Source organism: Impatiens glandulifera, chromosome 8, assembly GCF_907164915.1.
Source record: "Impatiens glandulifera chromosome 8, dImpGla2.1, whole genome shotgun sequence".
Classification (NCBI taxonomy): Eukaryota; Viridiplantae; Streptophyta; class Magnoliopsida; order Ericales; family Balsaminaceae; genus Impatiens; species Impatiens glandulifera.
Window position 1 is genome coordinate 11,167,445 of NC_061869.1, and position 19,731 is coordinate 11,187,175.

Below are 19,731 nucleotides of genomic sequence, written 5' to 3' on the forward strand. Positions count from 1 at the left end.
ATCCTCGTAATACTTATATCTTTGTAATTTGTCTGTGGAGACTCATAACTTAGTGATAGAGTATATTAACTAATATTTTCGTAATACTCATATTCACGTAATTTGTCTAGTGGGGACTCATAACTTACTTCGTAATACTCATATCTCTTGTGGAGGCTCATAACTTAGTGATAGAGTATATTAACTAATATTTCATAATACTCATATCCTCGTAATTTGTCTAGTGGGGAGACTCATAACTTACTTCGTAATACTCATATCCTCGTAATTTGTCTTGTGGAGACTCATAACTTAGTGATAGAGTATATTAACTCATATCTTCGTAATTTGTCTAGTGGGGAGACTCATAACTTATTGATAGAGTATATTAACTCATATCTTCGTAATTTGTAATTTGTCTTGTAGAGACTCATAACTTAGTGATAAGGTATATTAACTTATATTTTCGCAATACTTATTCTCGTAATTTGTCTGGTGGAGACTCATAACTTAGTAATATAATATATTAATTCATATCCTCGTGATAATAAATAGAGTATATCATCGTAATCTATTTGGTGAAGACTCGTGACTTATTAATAGAGCGACTTATTAATAGAGCATACTAACTCATATCATCATGATTGAAAACTATTTGAAATCGGTAGACTCATAACTTAATGATATTGCATATTAATTCATATCATCTTGATTGAAATGTCAATATAAATATATATATATATTAATTTATATCCTTGTAATATATCTGGTGTAAGCTAATAACTTATTGATAGAGTATTAACTCACATTATTGTGATTGAAATGTCAATAATTTTAATAAATTATGAACTATTTGATATCTAAATATCAGGTAGAGACTCATAACTTAGTGATAGAGTATATTAACTCGTATTCTCGTAATACTCATATCTTCGTAATTTGTCTGTGGAGACTCATAACTTAGTGACAGAGTATATTAACTAATATTTCGTTATACTCATATCCTCGTAATTTTTCTAGTAAGGACTCATAACTTACTTCGTAATACTCGTATTCTCGTAATTTGTCTTGTGGAGACTCATAACTTTAACTAATATTTTCATAATACTCATATCCTTGTAATTTGTCTAGTGGGGACTCATAACTTACTTCGTAATATTCATATCCTCGTAATTTGTCTTGTGGAGACTCATAACTTAGTGATAGAGTATATTAACTCGTATCTTTGTCATACTCATATCTTCGTAATTTGTTTTGTGGAGACTTATAACTTAGTGATAAAGTATATTAACTTATATTTTCGTAATACTTATATCCTCGTAATTTGTCTGGTGGAGACTCATCACTTAGTAATAGAGTATATTAATTCATATCCTCGTGACAATAGATAGAGCATATTAACTCATATCATCGTAATCTATCTGGTGAAGACTCGTGACTTATTAATAGAGCATACTAACTCATATCACCGTGATCAAAAACTATTTGACATCGGTAAAGACTCATAACTTAAAGATATAGTATATATTCATATCCTAGCTTGTAATCTGTCTGTATAAAGCATATTAACTCAAATCATCGTCATTGAAATGTCAATATATATTAATTCATATCCTCGTAACATGTCTAGTGTAGACTAATAACTTATTGATAGAACATATTAACTCATATCATTGTGAATTCGTAATTGAAATGTCAATAATTTTAATAAACTATTTGATATCAGGTGAAACTCATAGTTTAGTGATAGAGTTTATTAACTCATATCCTCGTAATCCGATTAGTGGAGATTCATAACTTAATGATAAAGCATATTAAATCGTATCCTCTACCATTGTAAATAATTTCAATCAACAAATTGAACTATTTTGAATATCATAGAAAGAGTGTATAAAGAAATGCAAAAGGAAATCACCTTCACATGTGCCATGACATCCCATCACATGTTTAAACTGACATTGAGTATCCTTTTTACCTGATTCCATCCTTGTCTACTCTCCCTAAAACAAACTTAAATCTATTTCAACTGCTCAATAGAACAGAGCATTTTCATCACCATATAGAATGATTGGATCAATTTCCAAAGAGATTCAAGTGAACGTTCCATCAATCAAAGCATGGGAGCTATACAGTTCCCAAGCTCTCGCAAAAATAACAGAAGAAAAACTCAAAAACGTAATCGAAAAACTCAAAACCGAAGGAGACGGAGGTGTTGGTACAATCGTAGAGATCGTATTTACACCAGGTAACAAAATCTCTCCTAATGTTATAATGAATCAAATCGTTTGTTAAGCAATCTAGCAGGTGGAGCGCAGGGATTTAGATCTTATAAAGAGAAATTTACAAAGATTGATCATGAAAAGAGAGTGAAGGAGACGGAAGTAATAGAAGGAGGTTACCTGGATTTAGGTTTCAATCTGTTTCGCGTGAGATTTGAGATAATCGATAAGGAAGAAGGAACGTCGTGTATTACCAGATCTACGATTGAGTATGATGTTAAGGAAGAGTTTGAAGACAATGCATCTTTCGTTAACATTGAACCGCTAGTCATGCTCATGCAAGCCGCCGCAGATATCCTCCTCATTGCCAAAGCCAATGGCCATAACTAGTCTCTCCCTATCTCTCTCAACTAATTAAATTATGATAATGACCTATTTTATTAGTCTGATCTATAAAATAAAAATAGGTTAAAGAGATTCGGCTTCTTTAAACTAATCAATGGTTTATTTAGTGGCCCAATTGCATTTTGAGCTTCAAAGTTCAAACTTAAACATAGGAATTTGGTGGGCTCGAGAGTTAATTGCAATCGTGAGATTTGAATTATCAAAATTTTCATTAATTTAGTTTTTTTTTCTTCAAATGGACCAAATAATCATAATATTTTTTCTAATAATTTTGTTAAATTTTTAAATAAAATGATATTTAGAGATTTATGCATTTTCATTCATGGAGTTGTTGTTAGTGACTAAAAGAATATTACAAATATTATAAATTTATTTTGTTTTTACAAATATTATAAATTAATTAAAAAAAAAGAAAGATATTATATTCAAGTAAAAAATTCGGGTTAATTTTAAAATTTTAAAATTTTATAATTAAAATAAATATTAATTAGTCTTATTTTAAATAAACTCTTTTAATTTTTATAAATTTTTAATTAAAAAAATTATTTAAATAAACTCTTAAATATGTAAATTTTATGATTTTAATTTATTATAATTTTATGAGTTTATAAATAATTTAAATTTTACAATTATATTATTTTACATTAAAAAATAAATTTAAAAAATATTATTTATTCAAATAAATAAATTAATATAATTAATTTTATAAATAATTTTTATAGTGTTATTTATTTATTATAATTATTTAATTAATTTTATATTTAAATATATAATTTTTTTAAATTGACTAATTAAGTAATATTTAATTATATATATAAATAATTTTAATAATATATAACTAATATTTTTTTAAAATTATACCTTATAATTTTAAGTAAACTAGTAAAAAAACCCAAATAACGATGGGCCTTTACCTAATTGTAAAAATTAAAATATAAATTTCTTTTTTATAAAATGATAAAATTATTAATATTTAATAAAAAAATATATAAAATAAAATATAAAATATATTTTAATGGATGAATTTATTAATAAGAAAATGAATGAAAAAATTGAGATTTTTTTTTTAATTATTTAGAAAAAATAATAGTCTAAATTGAAATGGAGTATGATTACAGGGATGATAGAAAAAAATTATTATCTCTTACTAAACATAAAACTTAATTATAATTGGATTTGAGTATTCATTTGATTATTTAAAAACTTAAAATAAGTAATTGAAATTATAACTAAAAATTACAATTCCAACTTAAAAATTGAATTTTAATTCTTTTAAAATTGAAATCATTTTAATTTCAATTATACTCATAGCCTAAAAGGGTTAGTTCCATTCTACATATACATTTATGTCTAGGCACAACCCGAATCCACTAGATTGTCACCTGAATACAAATCTTATTAATTTCGACCTTAATCGAGCATGAGTTGGTAATTTGTATACAGATGGCGATTGCTAAGGTATGTGCTTGTACATGTAGGATCGAACTAAACAGCGTAAAAGAGTGCAAGGTCTCAAACTAGCACATCATACCTAAGTCATAACTCATAACCTACCATAAAATCCAGATGACTTTAATAAGAATCAAACCTGATACTTCAGGGGTGATAAATAAACCTCTTAGTAAGCAGAATAAAACAAAATTCAGAAACAATAAGTAGAGGAAGACCATGGCCCATGATTTAATAGTGGAAAGTGCAACAAATTCTTAAAATTATTCAATTTAAATTAAACATTTATAAACAATTGAACAAGTATTCTACTATACTACCCCTTCTTCTTCTTCTTCTTCTTCTTCTTAGGCAAGAAAGAAATCTATACTTTAGGCTAGTAATACCTTGATTGTGAACCGCATGCAAAAGAAGGACCAGCTTAGCCGCATCCTTCTCCCCAACAACATAACATAGGTTTTTTCGTGTCTCAGAGACCAAAATTGCAGGCCTGTATGTAATCATTGTTATAATCGACATACTTGGTCCATAGCGGCTTGAATTGGTTCATGCCCAAGTCTAGCCACGGTTTCATGTTTCCATTGAAATGCACAACAGCAGCATTTTGAATCTCTTCCATGCTTATACTTGGATTGTAGCCAAGCCCCAAGACATGCCATGATTTATCCAGCGGCTTAGTAGTTGAATAAAACGTGATTAATCCCGGTGGCAATGTCCCTAGTTTCCATAGAGTTCGATTCTCATTCTGCATCAAATTTCATAGCTCAATCAATGTAATAACAACTTGGAATCAACAAATGAATTGAGTTAAACTAGGGGTGATCAATATGGAAATAACAGAACCAACTCTTGTTTCAGATATGTAAATAAGCATTCTCATGAATAAAGGATATTTAGGTTTGGTATACAGGGTTCTTAGTTTCCACAGATTTCGATTCTCATTCTGCATCAAACTTCATAACTCAATCAATGTAATAACAACTAGGAATCAACAACTGAATTGGGTTAAACTATGGGTGATAAATATGGAATAACAGAACCATCTATTGTTTCAGATATGGAAATAAGCATTCTCATGAATCAGGATATTTAGGTTTGGTATAGGGTTCTTGATAGAGTATAAACAAGTCTAGAAACATGGGTTAAGCAAATTGGGTTCAATCCAAATTCAAATATATCTATGCACTAATGCAAGCAAAGCAATTCAGCATAAATAAAGAATGCGAAAAATGCTCACCAGATTCTGCCAGTAATGATACTGTTCAGTGCATTTCTCCTTCCTCCAGGCATCCAAATCAAAGAAGTTCATGCCATAAGCCCATCCACATGTTTTAGGGTTAAACTTCTCCTTGATCAAAGGGTGGGAGAAATTCATGTATTGTGCATAACGATGGAATGAACCAAAGCAAGTCTCAACAGCACCATTCACCTTTCCATCCATATCAATCTTCCATAACCCAGTGAGATCCCTCTGAACAACAACATCGTCGTCAAGAAACAATATACGATGTAGTTTTGGGTACATCTCCGGTAAATAGAATCTCAGATGGTTCAGCATTGACAGATACTTAGGGTTCCTAAATTTCATGTTGTTGGTATCTTTCGTTGCATTCGCCATGTTATTCTCAAAGTAGAATCTCTGCAAGTTAGCTGATTCTAGCTGACGAAGAACCGGAACGTAGGAGGAATTCAAGAACTTGTAGTCTTCAACAGCTTTCACCTCAATATGAGCACCATTGTAGTCCTTCATCTTGAACATCACCTGCATTGCACCGAGATTCATCTTATCCGTTACAACATGAAACACGTGTTTTGTTGGCTCCTTTTGGCTAATTACAGCAGAATTCACCACAACTGAGGCAGCAACCACGTTATCAGAGAAAATAGCATAGTGATAAAGCTTTGGATCCTCTAATTCTGGTGCTACCGGTTTTCCTTCATCAGAGTATTTATCAGGATGTGCAATTCGCTCTTCCATCAGCCTCATCGCAATACAATGCAAGCTCTTCGGAATAGATTTTGCCGCAATTAAACTCGAGAACGCACCTTGTTTCTTCGCCTTCGTCAACTGTTCATTTACAGCAAAGATTGTATCCTTTAACTTCTGGATCTTGAGTTGGTTATCAAAAGACTCCTTCGCCTCCGATATAACCTGACGCGTAACCTTGATCCGTTCCTTCACATCCTTTTCGAACTGTCTAAGTGCCGATTCATCAATCGAGGATACATCAGATGTAAATAAAGCACGATAATTAGGTTTAGCGATCAGATCCGTGTAACTACGAGAGAGTTCGGCAAAAACTCTCACAAGCTTCGAGTCCTCGAGCTTGAGCTTCCTTGCATACGAAGCATATGCAAGGACAAGAGATCGATGATCTTCCGCCTGTTTCCTGAGCTGATCTAACTTTGGCTTTAGTGGATCTGACTTAACCGCAAGCATTGTTCTCCGGATCGAACCAACTCCAATTGAGGAAGAGAAACCCTAAAAATTGAAAGAAAAAAAAGCATTAGGTATAGAAAACACAAAACTACAAGATACAGCAAAACGCACATGTATAATAACTTAACTTACCATATCGAAGTCAGAAGGATTAGCCGATGAAGTGATAAAGAAACAGAGAGTGAGGAAGAGTAATACAGAAACCGTAATAGCGGAGGCAAAGAACTTGAATGTGCAGGACGGCCTTATGATCGATGCAGTGCGATCGGAAAGAATGGCGCGAGAGTTCCGCATTGCCGCCGGATAAGCCATGAATGGTGAAAGATGGAGAAATCTCTGGTACACTAGAGTGATGTGAGAGTGGGAATTCCCATCACATCAAGAAGATGTAGGCCAATTATTGGTTTTGCCACTATGAAGAGAGGAGAGATCAGGAGAGATTGAGAGAGATCGAGAGAGAGAGAGAGAGATCGAGAGAGAGAGAGAGAGGAACGCGTCTAATGAGAGAGATAGAACGCGGTATTACGCCTTGCATTATGAAGTTAGTTTATAACATGTTTAAATAGGGTTGGTTAATAATTAAATTATATTAATTTGATGGAACGCATTTACCTAGGGTTTGGTTAATTTTTATTTTATTTCATGAAAACAATGGTAACTATAGTATTTCTTTTATTTATAAACTAATTTTATCCACAGACATTTTGATTAAATATTCTCATTTTTTCTTTTATCAAAATAATGTACGTTGAGGAAGTAGAAAGAATGTTATATTATTATTTCTAAAAAGTTGTTATATAAGATATTACCGACATAACCCTATATTTTAAAAAATTTAATGTGTTTTAAAAAATTTAATGTGTGATCTTTAATATTGGCATTTTTGAAGAAATAATTTTGGGAGATAAAATTCAGTTTTTATCCTAAAATTCAAACATCTTATCAACTATTAAAATAAATAATTTTATCATTTAAATACTAAAATTACCCTCTAATTTTATTTTTTTCCTCTAAATCATCATTCTCTCTTACACCTTATCCTCTAAAGTCAAAAAATAAATTAGTTTTCAAATTTTAAAAAATTAATTTTTTCATAATTTTTATCAATCAAAGGATAAAACCTTAGTAAAACCCAAAAAAAAACCATTTCCTCAAACAAGCCCATTATATACAATATTATTATTATTTAAACTAGAATGGGTGAGTCGGTTTTAGATACCAAAATGTTACAAGTTCGATTTTATTTCACTGAAGTGTATAATTCAAGTTTTTCTTTAATTAAAAAAAATTAAAGTATGTGATTATCCTTGTAAATCATGTATATCAAAACCATGGCAGATCAGTAATAATATTATGCATTTACTTTGGATCCCATTTTTAGAAGTTCTTAAAAGTATATATATATATATATATATATATATATATATATATATATATATATATATATATATATATATATATATATATATATATATATATATATATATATATATATATATATATTGAACACTAAAGTTATAGTCACCTAATAAGGACTAATCAACTAAGTTTAGGTAATTTAATTAATTTTATATTAATTTATTATACATTTTTTAATTATTTTTAAAAGTATTAAAAAATTAAAAGAAATAAAAGTTACATAAACTCTATAAATATCAAACTTTAAGATAATACTGAATTATAGCGCAATCTGAATAGTATTTTGATAAAAAAAAAAAATTATTTTGAAATATATAATGTTATTGCGTAATAGCTCTGCAATTGCTAAAAGTTAAAAATGTAAAGAAAGATGAAAAATCATTACTTGAATCTTGTTCTTTATAATTTATAGATAAAAAGAATTGAAGACTATGGAAAGAAACAAGAAGATATGATAGAAGCAAAACTTAATATAATTCAATATTTACCATTAGTCTAATATTTAAATTGATTATATTTGTGGGTTTGTATTTGAGGTAAGTTATTTTAAATTGGGAATGATAGTGTTATATGTGATTGAGAAGTTGAAAGATGAAGTTATTTGTGTATTATAAAGATTTAAATGAATATTTATTAATAGTTGAGTGAAATATATCATATATTTTTTTTGATATCTATATATATCTAATGATGCTTAAGAAATAAAATGTAGGCTGATATTCACGCTCTTACCACATATCACATAAACTTATTATATTTTATAACTGTTTCTCTCTCTTGTCATTATTACTAATTTATCTCTCGTACCATAATTATTAATTTATTTTTTCTAATTAATTTTTATTTTATTTTACTAATTTTTTTTCTAATTATACATATTATTTTTCTTCATTAATTTTATATAAACTTATATTTAATATTATATATATATATATTTATAATATACATAATAATACTATATATAATATATAATAACGTTTAAATAATTTATTAAACTTAAAATAAAATTATAAATTTTACTTTTATATTAATTTCTCTCTCATATTCATAATATACCTTCCTAATTAATTTTCATTTTGTAACACTAATAATTAATTTATTTTTTATTTTTTTCCTCATTTATATATATATATATATATATATATATATATATATATATTTCATATTTCATATTTTCTTACACATAATTTTTATAATTTTTTTCATAAAATAAAAATTATAAAAATTTTAATTTATTAAAAAATTAATATTAAGCGTTTCTCTCTCCTAAAATCTATATATAATATATTTTATCATTAATTTTATATAAATATATTTTTTTTCTTCCTATTATCCTTCTATATATATTTATTATTTATATAAAATCTATAATTAATTAATTTTCTTTTATTCATTATATATTTTATCTATTATTAATTAACAAGGATTAAATATTTATACATACATAAAATTTTAAATTCAATTTAAAAAATACAAGTGGTAATGATTAAAGTGTTCACATATTTATTATTTATATAATTAATTAATTAATTTTCTTTTATTCATTATATATTTTATCTATTATTAATTAACAAGGATTAAATATTTATACATACATAAAATTTTAAATTAAATTCAAAAACACAAGTGGTCTAATGGTTAAAGTGTTCACATTTCATATTAGAGACCAGAGTTCAAGTCTCAATTTATGTGAATTTATAAATGATTGTGCATGTGTGAGTCCCTACATAGTGGGTATGAGTGGGTGAATTTGTGGTAAGTTAGGGTAAGAGGTAAGATGGCATGTAAACGAAAGATAATATATATATATAAATGTTTAAAACAAAAAAATTTATGGTGATATTTACCAAAATTTTACATATTTTATATGAATTTCTCATCAAATTTTCGTAGTACAATTATCTTTCTTTTCTCCTTAGGAGGTGGGTGTCGACAACGGAAGAAAAACTAGAGAAAAATATTCGATCTTGATTTGAAGAAAAAACGGGAAGCGAATGAATACGAGGATTGTAAATTAAAAGGAAATCGAGGATTTCTCTACCTCCGTGGTTTCTGAAATTTTTTTTAAAAAATTTAAAATTCATTATTTTTTTTATTATTTTTACACATTTTATATGATTTTCTAATCAAATTCTCACGGTTTATCAAATTTTCGCGTTACATTTATCTCTCCTTTCTCCTTAGGTTTAGGTCCTTTTTAAATCGACACTCCTTTCTCTTTAGGTATATGTAGCATGAGAAGAGGAGGAGGGCGACGCCGACGTGATGGAGAAGAGCGACGATGATACAACGGAGGAGGGCGACAATGACGCAAAAGAGACATAGGGGAAAATATTCGATCTTGATTTGAAAAAAATGAGAAGAAAATGAAGATGAAGATTCGAAATCAAGAGGAAGACGAGTATTCTGTCTCCGTAGATTTAGAAAAGAAAATAATTTTTATTTTATTTTTACACATTTTATATGAATTTCTCATCAAATTCGTCTCTCCTTTCTTTTTAGGTCTAGGTATTTCTTAAATTGACTCTCATTTCTCCTTAGGTATAAGTAGCACGAGACGTGGAGGTGGGCAACGACGACGCGACGAAGGAGGGCGATGACGACGTAAGAGAGACCTAGAAGAAAAAATTCGATCTTGATTTGAAGAAAAATGGAAAGCAAAAGAAGACATAATTTGAAATTAAGAGGAACCCGATAATTCTCTTTCTCCAAAGATTTAAATTTTTATTATTATTAATTTTTTTCTATAACAAAACCTAATAAGATATTTTATAAGAAAACTATAAATAAAATTGTATTTTAATGAATAATATTAATATTTTAATTATTTATATATATAATACAAAAATATATTATATATATAAATAATACAAAATATATTTAACTCTATATTTTGATAGGTTTTAAATAATTGATAAATATTTATTAATTTAATTTATAATATTATTATAAATATATATATTTTTATACAAAATATTATAAAATTGAATTAATGATATTGTTTAACCAAAATAAAATTATATATGTATATATATATATAGTTTTGAAAAAAGAGTTTTATGGTGTTGACATAAAAAGATGGTTTAATATTATTTATTAATAGATATTTCACATATAATTTAATTTATATTTTGACTTTTAATGTATAATAAACTGTTTTCGAAATTTTTGAGAGGATATAATGAAGCTGAAATAATTATGTACAAAAGAGAAAAAAATAGTAACATATTTTTCTCAAATATTATTTTCGCCAATTTAAGATAGTGTGATAATTCACGTTAAATTTTTTTAATTAAATTAATAAAAAAAAACTAAAATTTTGAATAAATGACCATATTTGTATTATTTTATTTTAGTTGTATTTTAAAAAAAAAAATCTATAAAGAAAAATTATAATAAATTTGAGATTAGATAACTTCACAAAATATTAATAAAAATGGAAATGTGAAAGAATATATACACAATATGAAAACCGTTAATATAGTATATAGTGTGATTAAATTATTTTAATATAGAAATTTTGATTTTTTTTTTTTATAAATTTATCCGTTTGCATCGCACGAAAATCATGCTAGTTTTATTTATAATAAAAGTTATATTTTACAATTTTTTTATTTACCATGTTGAAACAAATTATATTAAAGATTGTTTGCTTAAATTAAGTCAAATATGTTTAAAAATAAAATAAAAAAATGTAAATATCATACTTAGAAAAAATAAGTTCATTTTACTTAAAATAAAACTATGCATATCAATGATTGTTAAAGTTAAATGCATGAAATTAAATTTGGTCTTAGAAATCAAAAGCAAATTAAAAATGGTTTTTTTTAATGAGATTTGAATTTATAATTAAATAAAAGAATTTATTTTTTATTTTAAACAACTATGGTAAACAATTTATTTTTTAATTTAATGCCATAATAGTGGGCTTGGTAGGCTTATCATGGAGGCCCTGTTATTGGTTCCAATTTTATGATTTTTTTTTGTGAATTTAACAAGAGTGATTTAGACATTAAAAATATCATGTAATAAAAAGTTAAATGATTTTTGTAACGCAGGTACATGTATCTAGTTATATAGAATAAATATATTTAATGTTAGTGATGCGTAACACGTGATTACATCAATATTTTACGAGGTGAAATTAAATATATGATAATGCATATATAATTTATTTTACTAACCACAATAAAAATTTGATCTCTTAACTATTTAAGTGATTAGTGTTTAGTTTCTTTCTTCTTCTTTTATCATTTTGATTCTCAAATGGGCTTTGTAAATGTTATGTAACTATCTCTTTTAGAAAAAGATGTTACTTTATTTTTGTTGGTTACTAATTTTGGGCTTAATTTGACATGTCTAAGAATTGTTAGTCATCATGTATTTAAATGTTTCATTTTACAAAGCTAAAGCTTTTGGTTTGATTTTGAATTAATTATTTGTGTCAAAATATTGAACATGACAAGACTTATGAGGAGTAAGCAAAAGTTCTTGGCCCATAAAAATATATATTATCTTACTCTCATTATTAAGATTTGTCTCTATTTTATTTTTATTTTGAATTAAAAAAATAACACCATTCATTTCTTCAACTTAATTTTTATGTTGACACTTATATTATTCTAATAAGTTTGGCAATAATTTTTTTTTTAATTAACCTGATTTATTTTAGAAAAATGATAATTGGTTTTTTAGGTAATTTTTTTAAAAAGTATTAATATATAATGATAAATTATACATTTTTAAGAAATATAAATTATTTTCGAGTTTTAACTAATAAATTGAATAATGTGATTAATGATAGAATAATTAAAATAATATTTGATTATGATTAAATTAAAAATAAAAACTCAACAAAAAAGATCACAGAATTGTAAATTATAATTTTGGATCAAAATGGTTACCAATAATGAGATGCATGAGAAAAACAATTGATGGATGAGTGAGTTTTTATTATAGTTAAGGAGTATCTTAATTTAAATGATGTTTTAGGAATGAAATGGATATTGAAAAATATATTTTCACTATCCATTTAGTTATATATAATATTTTTTAATTGTTATTTCAATATATTTTTTTAATAGAAAAAATATATGAAGTAGTGTTGGAGAGAATTGTTTTTATTTTCTAAAGAAAAAGGAAGAGGTTAGAGAGAGACATTCAAAATTTTACATTTTTTTTTTGTGAAGAATTAATTTTTATTAAATCAAATAAAAGTTATATATGTATAATTATTAATAAATAATATAAGATATCATTTTAAAATCAAAATAGACAAATAATTTTCTGCATATTAAATTATATAAATAATATATATAATACTCTAAAAAAATATTCAACAATCATACAATTTGTTATGGTTTCTAAAAATTGAACTCATTAGAGTTTATGAACGATGAGTGTTGAAATAAAGCCAACAAAGTCGACCAATAAAACGGTATGAGATGAATCTACAAAAAATGACAAGTGATAGTTGAAATTCTCCTTAACCGAGAATGCTTAATAAACCTGTACAGGAAATAACAAATTTATTAATATTTTATTGAAAAAATAAAAAATAATAACAAATTCATTATTTTATTTCATTTGTTATTAATAAATGAATGGATAGAGACTCGAATAAGAATTATAACACAATAAAAGTATGAACAATAACGACCCATTATCGATTGAAAGTATTTTTCGAACGGTAAAAATTTAAAAAAAAAAACTAATATGAATAAACAAGATTTAGACGGAACAAAACAAATCTAAATGATTAAAAAAGCGACATCATCCATGCTAAAAACATTAGAGTGACCAAAAAAAATATTCTGGCCAAAAATATATTGTTTCAATTTTTGTTGAGTTTTCTTAAGAGAGAAACTAAAATGTTGATAATATTATGGGATATTCATAATTAAATATTATTTTATTTTTATTTTTTTTATCTAACTAAATTTATTAATTAAAATACTAAAATGCAATTAATTTTTTTTTTAAAACTTAATCATAATAAAACATTATTTGATTATCTATTAACAATTACATAATTTAATTAATTAACAAAAGCACTAAATATATATTTATTTATTATTATTATCATTATATATTAATAGCCATCAAATCTTAAAAAAAAACACATATTTTTAAAATTATCATAAATCAACATCTTTTAAATCATTTAAAGCCTTTGCTAACCTAAGCAAACATTATTTCACATTATTTCATTTACCCCGTTACTTATTTTTTTTAAATTAAAAGAAAATTCTCATTTTTTATAATTATACCAAAATCATATTTGTAAATAATTCATATGTTATTTACACAACCCACTAACAAGACCCAATATTATTTAAAAAAACCCTAGCTCAGAAACTTTAAAAAATATATATAATTCTCTAGAAAATCATAATTACTTTTATGACTTTTTAAATAATCCAGTTTATTTCAATAAACTAAGACTGGATAAACCTTCATCTAATTCTCAACATTTTAAAGGTGTATTTAATGTTTGATGTGATTTTTTATTTTTGATTCTAATACACTTACAAGACCTGAATATTAGGTTTATTTAATGTTTGATGTGAATTATTATTCTTAAACACTAATAAGACCCAATATTATTTTTATTTATTATTTGATGTAATTTATTATTATTATTATTTAATATAGCCAAATTATTATTTTTTAATTAAATAATATATATGAAAATAAGTATAACCCTTTATTTTTCTTATTATTCTAACATAATTAAATATTATTTTACTATTCTCATCAAGTATATCTCTTTTATTAATAAAATTATTTTATATTTAAAAATAAATATTTTTTTATCATTATATATTAATACTTTAAATATTTTTAACAAAAAAATAAAAACTTTATTTTCTTAAAATTTATAATCAAATTATTTTATAAATAATTCACAAATTATTTAAATAACCTATTACCAAACAAAATCAAAAAATAATCTATTATAATTAATTAAACGTGTTAAGTTAGGTCCCAAACTCATGTTTTTCTTAAATTATAAATAGGCGAAATTTGGGAAATCCTTCCATTATATAGGACAATAGAGTTAGGTGTGAAAATCATGGGCTTCTTAAATTCAAAAATTATATTTATATTTATATTTATATGTCAATAGATTGAAAGAATATATAATCTTTGGTAACCAACTACAATTATCATATACTATTAAATAAAGCATGAAAAAAATTAAGTATTTCTACAAAAATCCATATTTATCTCCTTGTCATTATTCTTTAATAATAATAATTCACAAAATGCAATATTAAAAGATTTGTTTACTAAACAAATTAATTGAGTTTTTTTTTTTTTTAAAATGGTTATTTTACATATTTAATATTATGGTATAGTTAAATGTGTGAAATAGACATTAAAATGTTAGTTGGACACTTAACATTGAATTTAATTTAATTATGTATGGCGAAACATTAAATTATGTTTGGCAAAACTTTAAAATTATAATTAAATTTCAACTTTTATGTTTGAAAAAAACTAAAATAAAAAAAAATTTAAATATATATTATTAATATATTTGTTTGACACAACTTATTATAATAGTTTTAATATCAAATTTATTTGTTTAGAGATACATTCTAATGAGAAAAAATATCAGTTAGACATATTTTTTTACTAAATTAAAAAAAATTAATTTGACATATTAAATTCATAAATTAAAATATATATATATATATATATATATATATATATTCAACACTTAATATTCTAAATAAAATAAAAAATAATTCAAAATAATAATTTCACATTTAACTTTTTAAATTAAAAAAAATATTACTACTTAAACACATCAACAATTAACCTTGTAAATGGAAAAAAATAATATAATTTTATTTAGAAAATATATAAAATTTTTAAAATTATAATTCTGCAATAAAAATATTGTAATTGAAAATGAAAAAAAAAACATTTTTAATATTATAAAAAATAAAATGTATTTGAGTTTTTTTTCTTTCCAAAAAGGTAAAAGAGTAAATAAATATAAATCCAGGGGTAATTTGGTCATTATACAGAACCTCGTTTCCATCGACAGGAAAACGGGATTATATAAGACACGTATAGAAAACCCTCTTTAACAGTCCTAACTGCGTTCTTCTTTCATATACAGATTTTATTTGTGGCCAAAGAAGAAGAAGAAGAAGATGATGTTAAGGGCGTCATCATCTTCTTCATCTTACAATGCAGATCACTTCCTCACCCCAAATCACCGATTCCATCTTCTGGGTTCACTCAATGCCGTCCCAGTTCGCCGTCAAAACCACATTCTTTCATCCAATTCTCTTTCCTCATTTCACAGATCTCCTATCCAAGCCATAGCTACTGGAGAATCAAAGGTCACTGAAGCTGTAATCGAGCGTAGTTTAGCTGACCGACTCCGTCTTGGTAGCTTAGTAGAGGATAGATTGTCTTATAAAGAGAACTTCATCGTGAGATGTTATGAAGTTGGAATTAACAAAACAGCTACTGTTGAAACTATTGCTAATCTTCTACAGGTAATCTTTTTACCCTTTTGTTTGAATTTTATTAAATTAGTATTGGATCATCATATAAACTGTGTGTTGCAGGAAGTTGGATGTAATCATGCTCAGAGTGTTGGGTTTTCAACCGATGGATTTGCTACGACTCTTTCTATGAGAAAATTACATCTTATATGGGTTACTGCTCGCATGCATATTGAAATTTACAAATACCCTGCTTGGTGAAGCTTTAGATTTCTTGATTTGTTGGGTTATATTGGGTGATGGAAAATTTTCTTAATTTGAATTGATGGATTTTGGTTTTGTATACAGGAGTGATGTGATTGAAATAGAAACATGGTGTCAGGGTGAAGGAAGGATTGGTACTCGTCGGGATTGGATTTTGAAGGATTATGCTACTGGTGAGGTTATTGGAAGGGCTACAAGGTATTGTTTAATCTTTTACTTTCAATTTCAACTTAAATTCCTTAAGGTATATGTCATTTGAAGTGACCTCTTTTGATGACTCAGATGTCCATTTCTTATCTTACCTGTTGCAAATGTTACCTTGATGATATCTGTTTTATTAAATTCCTTCATTTTATTAGTAGTTCTCAGCCATTTTTGAGGTTAAACTGTAATTTGTAAGTGCAGTTCAAAGACTAAGAATATAGCATATACATGTAATGACTAGGAATCAGTCATTTAATCATAACGATATTCGTCTCTTTGTTGGATTTTCACGGAAGTAAAGTGGAAAATGTATAAGAAAAGAGTTTCCTTAAAAAATTACTAGAACAGTTATGGGTACATTTCTGTAAAATTTGCTGATAGGTGGTGGGTTGTAAGAGTTATATATAGGGAACCAGATTGATTGTTCTTTACAATGCTTTTCTGAAAATGTTGCTATGTTTTTCATTCTTGTGTAAATAGAAATGTAATTTTTTTTTTCTTCTGGTTGCAGTAAGTGGTTGATGATGAATGAAGACACTAGACGTCTCCAAAAGGTCACAGATGATGTCCGTGATGAATTAAATATTTATTGTCCAAAGGAAACTAGGTATAATAATCATCGTCTCCACACCCACCTGTTCTTGTTATGTTTTCCAAAAATCACAATGATCTCAAAATACTAAATGAAGCAAAAAAAAAATCATACCAAACGAAGTAATATAATCTGAATCACGATATAAAATAATCTGATCATGATCCAAGAAAATCTTATACCAAACAAACAAAAAAGCAAAATTACTTCCACTTCTAACATTGGCGATTTTCCAATGAGATTGTGATTCTAAATAGGCTGAAAATTGGCTTGCACTATATATAATCTACCGAATGAAATGCAGATTATCGTTTCCTGAGCCGAACAATAAAAGCCTCAAGAAGATATCAAAATTGGAGGACCCTGCTCAATATACTAAGCTAGGACTGGTGGTAAGTTCCATTTGACTTTCACTAAGTTTATTTCCTTAGTGATTATAGTCAAATATCTAAAAGTTCTTTAATGTAATATCTTCTGCAGCCAAGAAGAGCTGATCTTGATATGAACCAACATGTCAACAATGTCGCCTACATTGGATGGGTTCTTGAGGTACTACTATTCTAATAAATCCCCATTATTTTATTAACAACAAATTGACTAATATTTGAAAACAACTACAAAGAACCAAAACCTTTTTGTTTTGTAAAAGTCATGAACTAAGAGTACTATGTTGTTTACTACTTGACAGAGCATTCCTCAAGACATAATCGACACTCATGAGCTACAAACAATCACGTTAGACTACAGAAGAGAATGTCAACAGGATGACGTGGTTGATTCTCTGACGAGTATCGAAACAGATGAAGATTTAAAGTTGGATGGAAATAACGGAACTACTACTACTACTAGTATTGAAAAAGGAGAGAAAGATGGCGATTACTGTCAGTTCTTGCATTTACTGAGACTTCAGAAAGATGGTATGGAAATAAACAGGTGCAGAACAGAATGGAGAAGGAAGAAACCAGTAAGATCTCGATAAGCTAATTAAAGCTTTTTAATGTCTGTTTATGTCTACTCTTTTATGTTGGTTCCCCACCTAAATGCTATTTTCTGTTTGAATTTAGTAATGTTATTCTCTTGTTTTCTCAGTTTTGATTCACCTCCTCCTGCAGACACTTGAAAACAATAATATATATGTAATGTACACTAGTACTAGCCATATTTCTTGTTTCCAGTGAGACTTTTATGAATTTAGTATAATAATTTGCTCTTTCCTTTACACCTTCTTCTTACAAAGAGTTATTAATTACCAGTAGATATGTTCCTTTGTTTCTGAATCTTGATTCGGATCCACTGATAATCTGAGCTAGATTACTTTTGAATCTAAATGTGATCCCATATGGGTGATAGATATATGATAGAAATGGTGTTTCCTATGAAGCTTTCTTTCTAGTTGAAGAACTTGTTTCATTCTTTGGTTGTATATGTCTTACAACTGAAGAAGAATGGGTGCATACATTCAGATCTGATTGAAAATGCAAATATTATATATCATGAATGTTGATGTTCATGACTTGATGGTTGATAAGTTGGTTAATCTCGATTCACTTGTGGAATGAGAAATTCATATGGGTTTTTCTTACAATAAATTAGAATAATGAGAAATTGGGCTAATTCCTGGTTTCTTTCAATGAGTTAGAATAATGAGAAACAGCTTGTTTGGTAGATGATTATTAGAATAATCTATAGAATATTTAAAAATTGTTAATTGATATTAATTTTGAGATTTTTTTTATAAAATGATTTAATATATATTTTTTTAAACAAATATAAAATATTTTAATATTTTGGTTAATGAAAATACAATCTTTTTAGACAATAGACAAAAGGTAAATTTATATTTATAAATTATAAAAAAAAATATTATTTATTCAAATATATCAATTTTATAAATATACAAGTTTTTATACTTTCAAAGGTAAAAAAAATTTATAATTATTTTAATGTAAATAATTACCAAATACTCTACAATAATAACTTTCATTTCAAAAGTGTTTTAAAAAATAATATGTATATTATTAATTTTTAATTAATTATATATATTTTTTAAATAATAAATGTTTAAAGATATTTTATTATATATATATATAAATAATAATATATAACTAGTATTCTAATAAAATAAACTCCTATAATTTAAAGTAAATTAGTGATGTTATGAGTTTATAATTACACAACTATTTTATATAAAAAAAAAATTATTTGCCCTTTTCAAATAGATGCAACTTTTTGAATCTTGTTTTTTTTTTTACATTTTAAAACTTTTTTATAAAATTGTCCAAGATTAATTTT

General features: G+C 25.9%; 3 protein-coding genes across 4 annotated transcripts; 2 read left to right on the forward strand and 1 right to left on the reverse strand.

The window, feature by feature from the left end:
- The first annotated feature begins 2,027 nt into the window (after nucleotides 1-2,027).
- On the forward strand, nucleotides 2,028-2,625 carry LOC124912411 (norbelladine synthase-like). Its single transcript, XM_047453024.1, has 2 exons — nucleotides 2,028-2,224; nucleotides 2,284-2,625. The coding sequence occupies exons 1-2, from the start codon at nucleotides 2,044-2,046 to the stop codon at nucleotides 2,586-2,588; spliced, it is 486 nt and encodes a 161-aa protein (XP_047308980.1). The 5' UTR covers nucleotides 2,028-2,043; the 3' UTR covers nucleotides 2,589-2,625.
- Nucleotides 2,626-4,229: 1,604 nt separating this feature from the next.
- LOC124911316 (galacturonosyltransferase 8-like) lies at nucleotides 4,230-6,993 on the reverse strand. Of its 2 annotated transcripts, none has more exons than XM_047451783.1 (3): nucleotides 6,625-6,973; nucleotides 5,290-6,534; nucleotides 4,230-4,797 (listed from the first exon to the last, which is right to left on the reverse strand). In XM_047451783.1, exons 1-3 carry the CDS (start codon nucleotides 6,802-6,804, stop codon nucleotides 4,522-4,524), a joined length of 1,701 nt encoding a protein of 566 aa, XP_047307739.1. In that variant the 5' UTR covers nucleotides 6,805-6,973; the 3' UTR covers nucleotides 4,230-4,521. The 2 variants fall into 2 exon arrangements, with proteins under 2 accessions (XP_047307739.1, XP_047307740.1); XM_047451784.1 differs by lacking the exon at nucleotides 4,230-4,797 and adding an exon at nucleotides 4,841-4,995 and having other exon boundaries at nucleotides 6,625-6,993.
- Nucleotides 6,994-16,013: 9,020 nt separating this feature from the next.
- LOC124911433 (oleoyl-acyl carrier protein thioesterase 2, chloroplastic-like) lies at nucleotides 16,014-18,658 on the forward strand. Its single transcript, XM_047451914.1, has 7 exons — nucleotides 16,014-16,430; nucleotides 16,503-16,636; nucleotides 16,728-16,841; nucleotides 17,359-17,454; nucleotides 17,744-17,831; nucleotides 17,920-17,988; nucleotides 18,128-18,658. The coding sequence occupies exons 1-7, from the start codon at nucleotides 16,080-16,082 to the stop codon at nucleotides 18,416-18,418; spliced, it is 1,143 nt and encodes a 380-aa protein (XP_047307870.1). The 5' UTR covers nucleotides 16,014-16,079; the 3' UTR covers nucleotides 18,419-18,658.
- Nucleotides 18,659-19,731: the final 1,073 nt, after the last annotated feature.